Raw genomic sequence first — 19,432 nt, 5'->3', positions numbered from 1 at the left:
AGCCTCTAAAATCTCTCTCCCAGCCTGCCAACTCCTTAGCATAGTGGATAAAGGAAGGTGAGTTAAGCACTCATTCATCTTTGAAGTCCTTCCATTTATCGCTAGTTTCCAAGCCTGAGCCCCACACAGGGTCTGGTGTAGATGAGGAACTCAGTACCCAGACTGGAGGAAACGAGTGCCAAGACTCTGCCAAGATCTCAGCATGTTATTAGCTATAGAGAAGTCAATATTAGAGTTAGTTTGCAGTCACTGCAGCATTCGGCCAGCTACATTATTTAATTACTCTTCCCAATGACTGCTTTTCCCCTACGATACACACAGACTTTTGACCCTGATGATTAATTCTTGTCTAACCCTGAACCAGAGGCAGCCAATGGGGCCATAGATTCTGAACTACAAGAAATGAAGTTTGATACTCAGCTTGCTGCTCAGTGTGCATTAGATCCTGGGTTCTACCAGAGAAACTGTCATTCCTTCTCCATGCCAGTTTCCATTTCTGCTCTTCTCCTCCATGTATCTTCTCTCCAAAGGAAGCACACAGCCTCACATTCTGGCCCAGTGGCCTCGACATTCTGCCTAGTACCTCTCAGGCTCTGTTCCCTGTTTTACTAGTGACAAAATGCGCTTACCTACCTCACCCTTCTTTGCCCTCCTTTGTCCATAAGAGGGGAAGAAGGCTTATTTCAAATTGAAATGACTCTTCAGAGGTTAAGTTTTAGAAAGAGCTCTGCCTAGAAATTCTTGTGATTATGTCTTTGTCTACCAATATACTCCCCCCACACCTATGTCTTTATCTTTCCTCACTGATGCCACCAGTTTGAATACTATGATTAGGCCACATGTGCCTGGGCTGATACCTATGCTTACATGCTTTATTTACTATATCCTCTTCTTTCTGACCAAAGCACACTATTTTGATTCCAGAACGACTTAGATAGAAATTACATGGTATGTAACAGAAACAGACTTTCAGGACTAGAACGGACCTCATAGGTCATAGCACAGCCTATGTCTCCCCACTGGCTACCCCACCAGCGAAGAGAGGCTTCATTCACATAAACCTGACACCCTCTAACTTCAGGGTAGCAGTGATGTAAAAGGAAGTCATTTCATTTCAGACTCCAGATAGAAAGCATGAACAAGCTGCAGATGGCATTGTGCGTTGGGGATTGCCTGGGACATTTTCAAGAACTTTAGCAAAGAGTTTCTCTTCAGTCTGATCTGTTCCTATCTTGTTGGACTTCTCTCTTAATTATTGATAGTTCCTGAAGACCCTGTGTGTTTCTTTGAGTCTCCTTCCCTCAAATTTGAACACAATTCCTGCACTCTGATCTGGTTGACCATATTTTCGTCAATTTAACTAGGCTTGAGAAACATACTTCCTCTAAGATTGTATGATCTTGGGTACCCTTCCTTCCAAATCAAATGATGGAAACAGCCAGTGAATTGTGTGTGCAACTTCTCAAAACTGCTGTATCCAAGATGATTGATTTGCCACTGACCCATACAGTTCTTGAACTTAAATGAATTAAGATGGAATACAATTAAACATTCATTTCTTAATAATGATGCATGGCTAAGTGCTACCATATTGGACAATGTACCTCTAGAATATTTCTACTGTCTAAGAAAGCTTTATGACAACCTTAATTAACAGAAAAAATAAGATCAAGGGGTATTCTTACATAAGCCTCATGAGTTAAGTCAAGCTCTTGGGAAAGCTGCATTAATAAAAAAGTCTTACCACCATTACTTACTTCATGATACATGTATATGCCTAGGCCATAAAAAAAGACTACAACACCGAGGAAGGCCAGGAACACCATGAATTTGAAGGCATCACTGTATAGTTTGAAGTTCAAAGGCCGAGGGTAGAGGATCGATCTCACCAAGTCTCCTTTTGCTGTATTATAACCTACATGAAGATGATCACAGAAGGGTAAAGTCTTAATTTTTCTCTAAGGCCAAACTTGGTGGGCTATGAGTGTGGAATGAATGAAACAGAATTGTTCTGACCTAACAATATATTTTCCTTCTCTGTTTTAAGCTTTTGGGAGCAATCAATGTCCCTCACTCTGTTTAGATCCTCTTGCTTTTGGGGTCAGTGCCTTGTAGGCAACTTCCCATCCTCTCATGGGCTGAGAAAAATTAAACTAGCAAGTGGGAAGTATGTGATGATCAAAATCATGAGGTGTCAAGAAATGAAGACTTTAAAGCAGATATGTCTCAAAACCAGAAAGATATTAATACTAATTGCAAATTTAGATAAAAGCAAATTGCAGGGTAAATTCCTAAATGTGTGTGTATGCGTGCATGTGAGTGCATGTGCGTGCATGTGCGTAAGACTTCTGTATATGTCTTGTGCTCCACAATCATTCCCATTTTCTTAGAAGTTCAAATTTCTAGGTACAGTATCCAAAGTTCTCGTTAACCTAATCTACTTCCACCTTGCTTGACTGATCTCATAACTATTCACTGGTTCTCACAGGTGCTTGTACATTTGCTCCTTTTGCATTTTGTAAACACAAATTAGCCTATTTGTCCAGCTTTTATGTCTTTCACTCAACTCTCTCCATCCTATCAAGCTTGGTTTAACATGCCACATTACCAAGTAAGTGTTACCAGGATACTACTTCCAGTATCTTATCCCAAACAATTTATGTCATTATTTGGAGTCCCTGTAACACTTGGCAATATGATATGCATCACTATTCCATGCTTTATTTAGCTATAAGTCCATTTGTCTCCTGGAACAAAGTATAATTTCTTTAGCGTATCTCATACATTATTTATTTAACCCTCAATTCATTGCACCTAGTAAATATCTAATTATTGGCTGCAATGACTGAGCACTAAATACTATAGATACAAGTCAGTATTTTAAGCATAATGTTCATTTTATCCCCACTACATGAAGGACACTTGGTCTTCTGAAACATGATTTTTTTTGCCTTTACAGAATAATAGTTTCCTATACAACAGGCTGAGATGCTCTAAAATAAACCAACTGGTTTTAATGCAAAACCAGAAAAGGTTATGTTTTTAATGAAAAAATTTTAATAGGACAATTGAATAACAAGCCAAGATAAAGCTTGGTGACATGAGAGGGCACATGGTGTTTTAGGTCTATGAATATGTGAAGCTGCAGAAACAAGTGAGGAGTGAGAACACTGAGTTGGGACCAGGCCATAGAAGTCTTTTGCCATGTAATGCTATCCAAAAGACTAAATGATTGCCACTATCTATGGAAAGAACTTGAGTATGGTATCTGTGAGCTACTCCAAGCTATGTTTTGAAAGTATGACTTTGGTGACCCACTGAGGAACAGGTTGGGAAAAGGTTAGGACAAATGTTGAAACTGTCCCCAAAAAAGTTTGTTGTAATTAGTCAAGACGTGAAATTATGAAAGCCTACACAAATTAGTAACCACTGGAAGGGAGAGAGGGACAAGCATTAAGGAGGTAGAACCATTGGAGTCTGGTGCTCATCTGGTCTGAAAGTGAGAAGTTAAAGATGCTGTTAAGGCTGTGAAGGGAAGTAAGACAAGAGAGTGCCTTCGCTTTCGGATACTTGACTTTTTGAAGTTTGATACTCAGTCTGGCATGCAAGCTTTTGAAAAGAAAAATCCCTCAGTCATTTTGGTTGACTTTTTTTTTTCAATTACTTAAAGCAAACACTGAGGCATTCATGACTCAAAGCAAGCATCAAGGCAAAACAAGCCTACAGACACAAGCCAAATTATGAGCATAGGTTTGACTTTTAGAACATTTCCATCACCTGTACCTAGCAGTCATCACACACAAAGCTTTACCTAATAAAACATTCAGGTAAAAATGGTGGAAACTTCGAACAAAAAGTTCTGGTTAGAAAAGAGTATGGGTGTTACTACCAGAAGATGGCAAGTTGTAAAATCTTAAACAACATTTCCTTAATCCACCACTACTTGCCACCAAGCATGACCTCAGTTTACAAAAGTAGAACCCACTAACCTGTCTGTAAAACGACAGCTCTGACAGGGCCCTGACCGGAGGGCCTGACCTGAATCACTTCCGTTCCACAGAAAAGCACATGCTTCCGGTAGTCCTCCAGGCTGTGGGATTTCCAAGGCATGGTGTTCTCCGCGTGGGGCAATGGTGTCTTTGTCACAGGTATACTTTCTCCTAAAGAGGATTGCACTTATTTCTGTTGATTCTGTGTGAATGCTGATAGTTATTTGGAACTACTACTTGCCATTTTCAAGAAAGTATACAACAGATCCAGTCTTAATGTCCATCCCTGAATCAGATGACTGTTAGGGATCCTGGTGGTGCAAGCAATGGTAGACTTGATTCTATTTCAAATATTTTCCTGAGGTCTGTTTATCTTTGCTACCTTTACTCTCAATTGTTTAGGATAATAATAAAATTCTACCACTTCCCTACTAAGTGTTCAATGAGATATTATGTCACCTTTTGGAAATAGTACTACATTGATTATAAAGTTATATTATAAAATTATATAGTTATATTTCTAGATAATAACCGAGGACAGGAACTTGGACATATGTAACTTTTTATTCTTGTTATTTTCCTTAGTGATATACAGTAGGTTTAAAATACATGTTTTTGCAGAATTGTATGGTTGAATTAACAAAAGCAATTACCAAGGTCTTTCTGTTATTGTTTTTTTCAACACTAGTTTCCTACCATAGCATTTTTTTCACAATGTAAGATATAAGAAGCTATAAAATTTTTATTAGTACTTTTGATTATTACTCAGGAAATTCCTTTAGCCAAGCATTATCTCTACCATTTTCTCTAAAACAATTATGATACTCATTTGTTGTGTGGGTTTTACCAACTGAATTTCAAATGACTTTGTAAAACAGGGGTAGAACAGGGGTAGAAATTTTGACAAATTACCAAATCATCGTATCACATTGATTTTGGAATCAGCCTTTATTATAGGTAGATACAGAGAACTATAAAGGTTTCTCTGCCTTCGTATCAAAGGTATTAATTTACAATGTACACTTTGGCTACTACAACATTAATGAACACTATTCTGCACACAACCAGTGAAAATGGAGACAAATAGATGTTGATCAATCACAAATGAAAGTCCACCAGAGAAAATGTCCCCGAGACCATGCATGGTCAAGTTAGATGATGCTACACAGAGATAGTTTTTAAGTCTAATGCTGTTTCCATAAGAAATCCCATGCTTCAGGCCTCCTTGAGAGCCCCTAAAGGAAGGATTTACCTATAAAAGCCTGGGATTTAAGGTGACTAGGCTGTTTTAGAGGGAAGTACTGTCATCACTCACTGTCAACTGTATAGCTGCCTCTTGGGACCCAAAGACCCTTGCTGCTGTCAGATAGTCTCTTTTTTTGTCCCCAAGGATCTAGCTGTATCTGCATGGTGACAGTATTTGAAATTCCCTATTCTGTTTATTTACGCAAGAAAGGCAGAAGGAAAGAGAAAGTTGTGACTTGTCCAATGATTATAAGCTTGTCTGACTATGAACGTGGAAATTTTGTCAAGGGGAATTTCTATATTCCAGCTCAGCTGACTATATATTTCTTACACACAGGCTTCAAATCAGTAATTTAATGAGAAGACAGAGGAGGAAGAGAATTGTGACAGTCTGAAAGCCAACTCTCTCCTCCAGAATTACCCCTAAGAGAATGAGAAGGCACTGGTCATAAGCCTATTCTCTGGGCACAAAATGTTCAGATCTTGATATGCTATTTTCTTCATAAAATGTGGTTCTTGCGAGATATGGTGGCTGGAGCATGTAAATCTAGCACTCAGGAGGATGAAGCAGGAGAATCGCATGTTCCAGATCAGCCTGGCCTCTACATTGAGACCCTGTCTCAAAAATGAAACAAAACAAAACACCCACACCGTTAGAAATTTCTGCCACTGTGTACTGTCATTTTCTCTTCTCTCCACTGAGTATTAGCTCCACATCTCTTCTGCCTCTTCAGGACAGTAACCTTAGTAGAGTGCATCTTAACAAACATTTCTGAGGTGAATGAGCATATTAATAAGTGAACACAAATCTCAAATGCATCACTTTCTAATTGTGTGACAAATTGTTCACCAACTCTGGGTTGTAATTCATTGACTTTAATAAATTTGCAGACTGAATGAGATAACATTTTAAAATATTAGTGCAAAATTTTGTGTAAATGAAAAAAATAAAATTTAGCTATTGCTCCAAGGGAAAAATTTTTAAGTATATTTTATTGTTATTGTAGAGGTGATGTACAGAGGGACTACATAATGAACACATTTCTTTTTGAACCATATCACCCCTTCTCTAGCTCTCTCTCATTTTTTTCCAAGGGAAAACTTGGAAATATTATTACATTCTCCTTCCATGAGATTGTAAAAACTAAAAGTATATGGCACCTAGGTTGCCTCTCTTTCCAGGGAGACAGGCTCACACAGCTTTGCAGCCTCAGAGTACAGTAGGAATGGCAAAAAGATCTACACTAGACCATAAGCTCCTCCTCAATGCCCCCTTTTCTTTTGCTTTCTAAGCAACCTGGTATCTCTTCACATCGGTTCCTTTATTTGTAATTTGGTATTTTAATAACAGCTCATCTAATTTGCTTCATGCCATAAGTAAACTGAGATGTAAACATTACTTATAGCATAGAACTTGCTATAGAAATGCTACTATTTGCTATACTTACTGCTACATAAATAAAAAATTTCAATATAGGCAAATGTTTATTTTGTACCTGAGTCATATTTGTGAACAAGCACCCAGGACTACCTGACTTCAGTTAGTACTATTGGTTCCAGGAAGTTAACTCTAATCTTTTGAACTGCTCATAGTCCCTTTCCTAAATATGGAGGAAGAAGACCTTGCAAATGTCCTGAGTATGCTGGAACTTGAATGACTTTGAAGAAACTAATTTTACATCTGTATCTGTAAAACTGGTTTCTATTTTGCAGTTGTTAGGCTCCATAAATACTAGTGCTGGTGACTTTTTCCAGAAGTGGACTTCAGGAAAAGCCACTTACCAGTAATGGTCATGGAGGTTCATTTGTTGAATGGCAGCCTTGGTCAGCATTTATAATTTTCTGGAACACTTTAAATTACTGAAAACCAAGGCAAGTTCTGTAGCCCCAGGCTGTGAGGAGAGCAGGAAGAGACTTAAGGCAGGAGTCTTTCTGCCTGGCCTGCTTGTGATCCCACTGTTCTGAACTGTCAATCTGCTGGAACATGAGGGACACCGTAGCATTTGAGTGGACAATATTCTTTGAGCCTGATGTTTGTCTGTTGGTTGCTATGGCAACATGCTGAATAAAAGAGATGATCAGTATGCAAATCCTCATTGCAATCATTATAAGAAAGTTAGATTCTAGTGCGTCAAAGAGGTATTTTGTAATTATACCAAATATATTTATGTTTACTACATTTTCTTGTCTCAATTTTAAATTAAGCAGACCTATTTTTAATGTGAATTCTGCTTATTCCTAACAACTTAGAAGCCGATAATAAATTTCTAGTATATTGAGGTTATGTTAAAGTTTTTTTGTCTGCTCTACCTCCCCCATGTTTATACCACTTAGAAACAGAAAAACTTAGCAATCTGTAAGCAAATAGTTTTGATTTTTGTGTTACTATATAGTCTCTTTTACATGCTGTACTTTGTGGTTTTTCTAACCTAAAGTATATTTTATAAATACTACCTGCCAAGTTATATAAATACATTTTAAAAACTACAAATGAAAAGTAGGACCACTTGAACTGAAAGTAGAAGCCCCATTTACTAGACAGCAAGATCAATTTGATGTGCAAATCTAAACCAGGCAGAATTCTGATTCTCTTTGTTCCTAAGATTCAACTCAACTTTTAGGTTAAAGCCAATGCCTGAGTAGTTTTTCACCTATTGGGTATAGGACTAGATGAAATCTCCACATTCTTCTGACTGTGAGAGTTGTTGGTTTTTAGGTTGAGTTTTGTTTGGTTATGGATATAAACCACCTAATATGTTCAAGCTTCTTTCATTAATTACATAGCATACTAAGGATTTCTTCCAGTTCCGAATTTATTGTGGCTGAATTCTTCTTATTATACATTGCCTGCTTGCATAAACTATATCTCTATTTGAATGACAAGTCTGGATTCATTTCCATCATCTGTCCTTCAATATCTTAGCATGGGGCCTAGTGAAAGGTTGATAAATAAATGTTGATCTGACTTCATAACAATTGACCTAATGTTAGGCAGGGAAGAGAAATCTCTGTGACAGCTGCCTACCTGTAAGCATGCCTTCGTTCATTACACAGCTCCCGTCAATCAGAACAGCATCACATGGCATTTGAAACTTCCCTGGAAGAATAAGAATATCTCCAGGAACCAAGAGACAAGATTCCAGTTCCTGCAAACCTACAAAACAATAAGTTTTCCATGACTCACTGACATTTACTGAAGAATTCAGATGACTAAGAATGCTCATCAACCCATTGGCCAAAAGGTTGTCTACCTGTGTGCCTGTTCAAGCCCTGGACCACTCAACTGAAAATTCCAAGAGAATCAAGATTAAGGAGCTGATTCGTACGATACAGCAGAGGACTAACTCAGCCACAAGGTCTTATTTTGATCCTAGGTACCCAGTCAGTGCAATATTCAAGGGCTTTGCTCAATAGAGAAGTGTCATCCAGGTATTGTTTGCTCTTCCTCTATGTTCCTAATCTGCTATGGCATACAGTGTCTCTTAGAGAAATTTTCCAGAGAGTTTCTGCTGCCTTGGAGAGCATCTGTTGTTGTTTTTTTCCATTGAGATGTCTTTTTATTGTTCTTAAATATATATGTATATATACATACATATATTTATTTATTGCCACTGTAAGGGTGATATACAGAGGGATTACAGATACATAAGTCAGGTAATGAGTACATTTCATTTTGAACAATGTCACTGCTTCCCTCACTTCTGGTTTTCCTCCTATACCACCCCCAGTTGTATAGTTCATTTTCAACATTGCCTGGTGAGTATCACTGCTGCATTTGTTCACCCTCTGTCTCAGCCTTTCTGTGCCCCTCCACTTACTCATACAAAAACAGATAAATTTACAAACAAGACAAGAAGTCCAGAAAACAAAAGCAGCAACAAAGGGTAAAAAAAACCTCTTTTTTCCATTTCTTGGAGCTCATTTCGATAAATATTATCTTATGTGATCATAGGTACATAGGCATTGTGCCTTTGTGATCTGTCCTAAGAATATCCTTCTGTGATCTCATTGTGTGAGAGCCACTCTTTAATTTTTGAAGAAAGCTGTAACCACCTCCACTAGGCTAACTCAGAACAAATGCCAAGTATCCAACCAGCATCGAAAAGCCCTCTCAGGCTAGGTTCCAGATAAATAACTCAGAATATATACTGTAGGATCTTTGGGATGATTGTTTGAAAAAAAAGCAAGCTTATCCAAAGTCAGACATAGTATAGTGCATGTCTGTAATCCCAGAAGGCAATGGCAGAAGGATTGGGAATTTGAAGCCAGCCCAGGCAAAGTTATGGCCACCCTACCTCATATACATAACAAAATGACTGGAGTATGGCTTAAATGTTAGAGTACTTGCCCAGCAAGCCCTTGGTTCAATCCTCAGTACTCCCCATCTATGAAGACAAAGACATACCTAGTAACAGTCAGATGAATGAAATATGGATAGTAGATGGAATTTTCAGCAGTCCCAATATTTGGTAGGAATGGTTTAATCTGGGCTGGGATGAAGGTGGGGCAAGAAAGAAGCCTGGGGTATGAAGTTAAGCAAGGCAGCTACTAGCAGAGCCTTCTTGCTATGGCGTTAGTATTGGAATGTTCTTGCCTCCAAAGATTTTATGATTTGTTTGTCTCATCCTAGACTCAGTACTATGCTCCATCAAAAAGTCCAAAAAGTCTTCAGTCAGGTAGTGCTGGCTCCTTTCTATAGTCCTAGCTACTCAGGAGGCTGTGATCTGAGAATCATCATTCAAAGCCAGGCTGAGCAGATTAAAACTCCAGACTATCTCCCATTGGCCAGCAAAAATCCAGACCTGGAGGCACAGCTCAAGTAGTAGCATGAGCAAAAAAGCCAATATGAGCACAAGGCCCTGAATTCAAGCTTCTGTACCAAACAAACAACAACAAAAATACTCTCTTTAATTACTAACCAGGGAGAAATGAGACAGACTCCACCCTGAAACAGTAGCGTTCGGGAAGGCAAACTATCTGTATCACTTACCTTTGTCTTTTACAAAGATGGTAACCTTGACTTTGTTGTGATCCTCCACAGGTTGTGCAGCTTTACTGATTGCTACCAATGAAAAGTCAGAGTGCAGAGATCAGAAAGTCCATGTCCTGAAAAACCACACAATCTAAGGCTTCCTAAGCCCACGTGTGAGAAAGCCATGCAGAAGCAATCCCATTCATTGGTTTAACACTCTTTTACTCCTAAGAAAAAGAATACATAGCCTCTGTCTCAGGACCTAAACCAAGGGAGCAAGGCTTCTTTGCCTGAGACTACCAGTATGGACTGAGGAAGAATAGGGATGCAGAAGTAATAACTGCCCTCCTGTCCCCCAGTCTGGAAACCACAAAGCTACATTGAATCTGTAAGTGCTTCCCACTTGTAGGAGCCAATGGAGGTTTAAGCTGCACTTTGACTGCAGGGAGACAGCCATCCCCTGTTATGAGCTGTGCATTTCCTGCTGGTAGAGTGGTAGATGGAAATGTTGCTGCAAGGTCTTGAATCTTGGTGTTGCCATTTATGACTTGACCTGTTTGACCTATCCTTTGGGCTCCTGTGAAAAGGGTGATGATAAAGTACATCTATTATAGATGTTAATTTGTATGGCACTGTGTATTGTGCACCATAAAAATATACACTTGGAAAGATCAGGTGGCAGACCCTAACTGGCAAAACTTGCTGGGGACAGAATTTACTAACATATGCCTTTGTAAGACAGAAGACAAGGGGACCAAGGGACAGCGTCTCCTATGATAACCCAGGAGACAGGAAGGCAGAGTCAAGAGGGTATTTCATGTATACACTTCTGCTTACTGTCTGCCTGAGGCAGTGTGACTACACTGGGTCACCCCGGGAGGGCAGTGGCTGAGAAAGTCACTAGATGTCAGTGACTTGAATGCTTCCAACAGAAGTTATAAATATTGCTAACAGTACTCTTAACACAGCTTAACCTAACCACAATGTGTTTTCCTTTTGGGTGCTAAGCCACTTTGATCTATTCTGATGATTTTCTTTTTTCAAATGTCATTATGAGGTTAAGATTAACTTTGCTTACAATTGTTCAATGTTCCGTAAGAGATTCAGTGTTAATATTTATAAGGAATTATTTTTTATTATTGACTTCAGTTCTGCATGAAAAGTTAAAACTTCACTAATTTGGATCAGTTGAGTGGAAAAAGTTACACTACTGTTGGATAATAATGAAAATAATGAATATGCATTCATGATATGTATTCATTGTTCTGAGGTGTCTTCTTAAGTTTTTCCAGGAATATGCAAGTAAATGAGGGGTTACAGACAGAAAGTTAGCTAAAAATCTGTGTTGAAAACACTAGACTCAGTCAAGACTCCTGAACTTTAAGTTTGGCTTACGACTAGCCAGCCATGTGCAATATATGGAAATTCTTACCTTACAAGTTAGTTGTTCTCTTTCTAAACCAATAGCATTGGATCAAATTAATTTCTAGTTACCTTCAAGCTTTAAAATAATTTAATAATGACTTATGTCAGAGATTTATCCAAAACCCTTAAGGCTTCATAAAAGGAATATTACAACAAGGTATATAGATGACTTAAATTATTTTTATAATAATTTAAAATGTCAAATAGCTCCTATGTGCTGAAAACTATTGTCAGCACTATTATTTAATTTTTAAAATCTTGGAAATAATTTTAGAATGGCAGTGATATAAAAGCAAAGCCAGAAAAACTGGAAATTGGAAATGTCAAAGTAACTTGCCCACAATCATGCACTTATTAAGAATTGAGACTGATAAAAATCAGTCTCATCTGACTCTAAACCATTTTCTGTTGATGTTCCTACTGCTAGAAAATAGCTTTTCCCACCTTTTAGAAGATAAATATTCTTCCTTCTAAATTTCTTAAAGTTATTTTCTTGCTCAGTAACTCTTTCAATAAATGCCAGGATAACTTCAGCCTTGCTTAAGAGGATGATAATCAACATATTTGGAAGTGGTGAAGGATGAGTTAATAGTCCTTGACTGTAATTCTCAAACCTCATTATGCTGTAAAGCTGGATTTGTTTATCAGACTTAGCATTCTGCATAGCCTGCTATGCTACTGCTTAGACAATTCCCTAGAATATTCAGCCCAGTTTTCTACTAGCAGACTCTCATCCTTCTCATAAAGCCCTTCTTAAATGTCATCTCTACCTCCTAAGTTCCCTCAACTCCAAGAAGAACCCATGGCTCTGCTCCATACTGATACATTACACCACAATTGCTTGTTATCAAGATTCTCCTGCAAGGCTGGCAGGACACAGGAGAAAGGGATCATGTGGTCATCTATGTAGCCCTAGAGTCTATCACATAGTAGGCTCTCTGAACATATGTATTTAATAGAATGGAATGATTTTACTTCTCCCAACTACAGTGGAGTAGTATAATGTTAGCATCCTCTGAGCTGATGTACTCAGAAACTCTATGTGCATTCGTTTCTATGACAACCAGACAGCCAGAAAAAGGCAAGTGTTGTGAGGCTTGCTATGATTGCAAAGCTCCTTGCCTGATTTTCATTAGGCCCCCTCTGGTTTCTCTAGTCCCTCTTCAGTGGGATCAGGATGAGTTCCTGAGATTAATTTGCATATTGTTATTATTCAGCATCTGTTGCTGAATGTCTTTGTGTTTGCTGTGGATGGATGTCCTCCTCCAGAGATGAGTAGTGAGGGCATTTCACTCATGACTGAAGACAAAGTACTAGGGGCCAGTGATCTTTTTACTATCCCACCTTCTCCCCTCCCCCACCTCACCTTCAGAAATAGAGTAGGAGAAAATATGATTCACAGTGAGAACTAAAATTTGTATCCAGAACTTTTGAGCTAAGGGACTGCAGCCAGAGTTTCCTGACTTAGGGAAGGTAGGTAGGTTCTAGGCAGCATGATTTGGGGCTAGAGTAGCATGTTCAGGAAGTTACCTTCTTACATTTCTGCAAACATCCGAACAGCTCCCCATATCATAATTTTCAAAAACTTGTGTTGGGGCTAGGAATGTACTTTATTGGTAGAGTGCTTGCCTAGCATGCATGATGCCCTGGGTTGGATAACAATGCCACATATACACAAAAAAAAAAAACGAGGTAGCACTGTGGCTCAAGTAGTAAAGCACTAGCCTTGAGCAAAAGAAGCTCAGAATCAGTGCCCAAGCTCCAGGACTGGCAAAAATGGAAAAAAAAAAAAAAAAAAAAGAAAAAAAAGGGAAAAAAAGCTTGTTTTTGTTTAGCTAAGTCTAATTCAGTGAAATGAAGGAATTCATTATAGCTCAATATATTGGTTTGGAGATGGCAATAGATACCCTTCCTGCATTCCTGCCAACTTCCACTCTCCAGATGCTACTGTCACAAGGATGTCCATGGAACAGTTTGAGAATGTGCTCAATGGGAATGTGAAGTACTGAGGCTGAGGGCCATGGCTCTAGGTAATGGGGTAGATGTGAAGTCCTCCCCTTCCTACATTGTAGGAGAATAGAATAATGACAGGGCTCTCAGGTTATGACTTGCTACATAGGCCTATGTATTATGCATGTGGGGCTTGTTGCAAAGTATGAAGTGCTAAAATAAATACTGATTGTTGAGGGCTTTCGGCTTAAACTGTAAAGATACAGTTTCAGGAAATAAGCTCACTTTGTTTGGCTTTACTAGATGTCTTACATGTTGAGTCATAAAGCTTTTAAAACAAATACCAGCTGCTAATAAGATTAGTGTTTGTCTACTAATTCCTTTTCTTCTTTGGAAAGAAATCCTTTGCCGCCTGAAGTTCTCATGTTACTCACTAATTTTGACAAACAGGATTTATGGATTCTAGTAAAATGCAGAACCTAATTGTTTAAAATTCCTTAAGGATTTTAAAATAAATATTCAGTGAATTATGAATTGGATAAACAAGGGTCATCTATCTCTGAAAAGGGAGACCTTTAAATGCAAAACAGGAAACCCCAAAATCATAAAGGAAACATTTAACTGATATAATTTTTAATGTATGGCAAAAGTCAAAAATCAAAAGGAAAATAGTGGACTAGAAATAAAAATTCCCACATGTATGGTAGATATAATGAAACCATCAATATAAAAGATAAATGTAAAAACTGCCTATTTTCATTAGTAAACAAGGAAGTGTATATTGAAAAACTTATTGAAATGGAAAAATTTAAGTATCAGTACATAAACTCATTGCTACTGAGAATCTGGTAAAATTGATAAACTGTGTGCTGCTGATAGAATTATTTCCTTTGGAAGAAATTACTTAGCCTTGTCTATTAAAATTCAAATTATACCTGTTCTTTGATCTAGTAGTCTGGATTTTGCATGTCATGTTAAAAGTACAAACATAAATACATAAGCAGATGGCTATACTATAGTTATGTTAATTTGACATTATTTGCATTGGAAAAACTGGGGGAAAGTAATCTTATTTTTCTACAAATATTTGAATGCTTAAATAGACTATGATATACCATTGCTTTTCATAATTACTCACTTCTATTGATATGTATGTATGTATATTGGCATACATATGCATCTATAAATGTATATATACGTATATACACATACATATATACATATGTATGCATGAAGCAGGGCATAGTAATGTACATAGTAACATCCTACTTAAATTAAAAAATATGTAAGTGTTCAAAAAGTCTTGTATTATATTTGCATCTAAAAGAGTAATAAAAAGAATGAAAAGTATATTTGGGTTAATAATAGCATTAATAAATAAATATGTATGTCAGGGATGTTGATATTTCAGTGTTATTCTCTATACCAATGTTTCTTATGACTATAGAATACCTACCAATCACTGTTATGAAACTATTACAAATGCAGACTCTTGTTGTTACTTTGAGCATTTTGATTTGATAGGTCAAAGTACAGATTTTTCAAATAATTCTCTTGTTGTACTACTGCCCTGTAACTTCAAAGTTTTCTACAATGCTTCACTTTCACTCAGAGATATCTGTATTTCTTTGGGGTTTTCTTAATGAAAGGCCTAATTGGATCAGAGGGGTAGCTTCATGGTTCAGAGTTTGCCTAGCATGCAGAGGGTCCTGAGTTTAATTTTTTTAAGTATACCAAATGAAGAAGTAGATATCATAAGTCAATCTTGAGAGAAAGATCGAAGTTTTTCAGAAATATTTGGATGGAGTATATGTAGAACAAATAAAGTACATAAGTCAGGGAAAATATATCGTAGAATCTTGTATTTTGATGAACATGTGTAGTTGAGATATCTCCCTCTCCTTTCTCTTCAAAGTACAACTGTCACTATGAATCTTCACCAACATTCAGCCTTTCCCAACATTCTCAGTCACATCCTCAGGAGTCCTTCTAACGCTAAATTCACAGAAGCCTTCAGATAGGATTGGAGTTTTCAAAGACTTTCAAGCCTATCAGGTATTTCTATGATGTCCTCCAGAGATCACACATTTGCTAAACACACACACACACACACACACACACACACACACACACACACACGTCCTTTCTTATAACTTAAATTTAGCAAAGCAACTCCTTGCTCTTAGTGGAAATTCTACAGGATTTCAGCTCTTACCTGTCGCAAATCATATACACTTAAAACAATGGAGATAAAGGTCAAAATGATGATGGCCACCGAGTATTCTATATAACCTTGAGACAACCACAGAGTGAGGGCGAAGGCTTGGAAAACATAGAATGGATTTAAAACCTGCAAGTGCAAGAAACAAGATGTGAGTCACTTACACAGACTTTGGTATAGATGAAGATGATATCACTTCTTCATAGAACTTTTATTCATTTTTAACAATGTATAAAAAAAAACCTCTGGTGCATAAAAATAAACATATAGAATGTGATAGGATAAAAGCAAAATTATTTTAAGTGTTTAAGTCATAACCACAAATTAATCATTTTATTTGTTTTGGATTTCCAAAAATACTTCACCAGTCACAAAATCCAACAATATTCTTATATTTTTAAACACATTTACCCACAGTAGAGAACAAATATGATCCAGTCTCTTTTTAAAGTGAACTGTAATTTTGAACAGTTTTATTACAGGTTTATCTTTCGTGTAATCTTGCGCTTCAGACATAGTGAAGCTATCCAACAAGAATGAAAAACTCTGGTGGTTTTAAAATAACATAAGATTTTTATAATAAGTTGTAGCAAGATCATCTGCCAGTCAGTGGAGTTTGCATGCCCTTCCCTGGAACACAGAGAGCTCCTAAAAGATTAATACCTTGAATGGATGGAGCATTGACTCCCTACCAAGTTTAGGACATTGAAGTCAAATCAAGTACAGCCAAAAAAAATGATTAATTTAAAATAATCCATGTCTTACTCCAGGCTACAGGGAAAAGCTTGTACAGAAGGCATAACAGCCAACAAGCTCGTCAACCATATATGTAAGTTTTTGGTTTCTTGATAATACTTCCAACTTTTATGTTCCTCACATATACTATTTTGGTTCTATTAGCTCCAGTATGAATAACTGCAGCAAACAGAACAAATCTGAGGAGTTACAGAAAGGTCCCACGATATATAAACATAGTGAAAATTAAGCAGCCTATTGGAACAAAGCAAAGGCTCTTTTCTTGTACAAGTGTCTTTTTTTTTTTTTTTTTTTTTTTTTTTTTGGCCAGTCCTGGGGGTTGGACTCAGGTCCTGAGCACTGTCCCTGCTTTTTTTTTTTTTTTTTTTTTTTTTTTTTGCTCAAGGCTAGCACTCTGCCACTTGAGCCACAGTGCCACTTCTGGCCATTTTCTGCATAGTGGTGCTGAGGAATCGAACCCAGGCCTTTATGTATATGAGGCAAGCACTCTTGCCACTAGGCTATATCCCCAGCCCTGTACAAGTGTCTTTATGTCTTTATAAGTTAGATAAAATACTGTAAAAATAGTGGTAATTTTCTTACTTCTGCTTTCTATAATGCCCTAATATATTGATAAAATTATACTTTTTACCTCAAAATGAATGAATACCTGGTTAATAAGTTAGTTGACTGCCCCTTAAGGATTTCTCAAACTCTTAGATATATACTGTACATTAAATGAAGCTTTTGTATTGATGGCTGACACCTATAATCATAGCTATTCGGGAGGTTAAGATTTGAGAATTGTGGTACAAATACAGCCTAGGCCAAAAAAAAAAGCCTGTGAGACTCTTATTTCCAATTAATCACCAAAATACCAGAAGTAGATGTATGGCTCAAGTGGTAGAATGCTATCCTTGGGCAACAAAGCTAAGGGACAGTGCACTGGCCCTGAGTTCAAGCCTCAGTACCAGCACAAAAAGGAATGAGATAAGAAGCTTTTGTTTATTAATGCTTCTTATTATTTCTATCTCAACTGCTTTACTTACAAATTATAGATCTTGAATTTACTTGGTATAAAGTTGTAATTGTAAATTATATGCTAATGATGGCATGCTTTGAGGTTTATAGAAATACAATAGAAAATTGGTTAAATACTTTTTATAGAAAAAAGTACCTCAGAATTACTTTAACTCCTCTAATGAATATTTTAAGTGAAATGTAGAATAATTTTACTTCTTTTTTTCCTTACTAAATGCCTAGCAAGTGAGGTGCCAGGAAATGCTAGTGCTCTATAGACAAGCTTGGTACCTGGGAGAATCTCCAGGATTCTGAAAACATACTTGAACAAGAACTTTATAAAAGTAGCTTGCTTTTGGAATGTTGGAGAGGCTAAGCATCCACACAGAGTACAGAGGGGAAACATGAATAATTTCTGTACCTGCTGCTCTATCTTGTTATGAATCTAAAACATAAGATAAAGAAATAATAAGGATTTCCTGCTTTTTCTGAAATCAAACAAACATAAAACATGGTCGATAATTCTTTATATTAAAAAGACAAGCCCAAGTTCTGAAACAAAATGTCCTTCTTCATGGATCAGAAATCAACTAAAAACATGTAGCACTGGATAAGGTTCTAGATAAAAACCAGACAATGATAGCTAAAAGCTCATTATAGGGCCAATAGGAATAGAAAATGCCCCCCCCCAAAGGAGCAGGAGACAGAAACTATGGTGAAAAATAAGGAGGTACCCCAGTGTGAGAGCTGACAAAAGTCATAACCAGCAATGGCTCACCACTTGGGAGTAGAGGGATCTGAATTCTTGGTACAACCATGAAATGGGCCAAGCCCCATACAAGATGTCAGAGTCTAAGTCTGACAAATTACTGAGTGACAAAGACTGACACTCCCAGTGTAGGCCTATTATAAACCAGCAACTCCCTATGACCATTTTGGAAGCAAACAGAACCATCAGAAAAAGCTAACAAGCACATGTTAAGAAAGGGAAACAGGAAGGGGAAATTTATCCTACTTAAGGTTAACTGACAATGTCAAATTAATAACTTCAATTGATAAAAAAGAAAAGCAATTACTAAAGGAAGCCACTCTCAAGAAAATGGGAAGAATAGAATAAGGTGTAAACACCAAAATAATGTATTTTAAATTGTGAGAATTCATAGAATACCCTTGCCTTATAGTGTAGCTAAATATTTGTCTACTCTCACCCCCATCAAGAAAATAATTCCCATATGAAAACCTCTAACCTCTGGTAGAATGTCGGAGTGGAGCCTTTGGAAGGTAAATAGGTAGCTTATATGAGGTCATGAAGTTGGGATACTAAGGTAGGATCAATCTCCTTGCAGGAAGATCAAGAGATGAGAGTTCTCTTTTGTTCTACCATGTGAGAACCCATGAGAGGGTGATGTTCTACAAGCCAGAGACAGTGCCCACCAGGAAAAGAGCAGAACAGTCCTTGATCATGGACTTTCTAACTTTACAAACTATAAAAAAATCATGTTTGTTGTTTAAGCCACCCAGTCTATGTTCTTTCCTTGTAGTAGCCTGGCATGGCCAACACCTCATCACCATCATCCGAGACTTAAGAAAACGAAGCACTGTGAGCAAGGATTATAAAACAGGATTCTTAAGGTGATGGGCTAATGAGAGGGGTTAGATATATGATAAATAAAAAAGGGGAAAAATGTAGCCAGAATACTCAATATACATTTGTGATCAAGGAATAGGAAAACATAAAATGAGTTTGGGAGAAAGGGGCAGATAGGATAGGCAAAATGATGGAAGTAGTGACTGATCAAGAAGCACTGGCCACTAATGATGGACATATTAAATTATAACCCCTTTGTACAACCTTGTGAAGTTCAGAAAAAATCC

General features: G+C 37.4%; 1 protein-coding gene across 1 annotated transcript in view; it reads right to left on the bottom strand.

Moving 5' to 3' along the window:
* Positions 1-19,432, bottom strand: part of Atp13a5 (ATPase 13A5) — a 117,632-nt gene that overhangs the window by 47,571 nt on the left and 50,629 nt on the right. The window contains 6 exon segments of the mRNA XM_048345838.1: positions 1,758-1,915; positions 3,990-4,160; positions 8,260-8,388; positions 10,225-10,275; positions 10,278-10,296; positions 15,797-15,931. Coding sequence (XP_048201795.1) covers positions 1,758-1,915; positions 3,990-4,160; positions 8,260-8,388; positions 10,225-10,275; positions 10,278-10,296; positions 15,797-15,931 — 663 coding nt within the window.

This window comes from Perognathus longimembris, chromosome 5 (genome assembly GCF_023159225.1).
Source record: "Perognathus longimembris pacificus isolate PPM17 chromosome 5, ASM2315922v1, whole genome shotgun sequence".
Lineage (NCBI taxonomy): Eukaryota > Metazoa > Chordata > Mammalia > Rodentia > Heteromyidae > Perognathus > Perognathus longimembris.
Note: the sequence above shows the minus strand (reverse complement) of the source record. Positions and strands in the feature narration are given on the sequence as shown.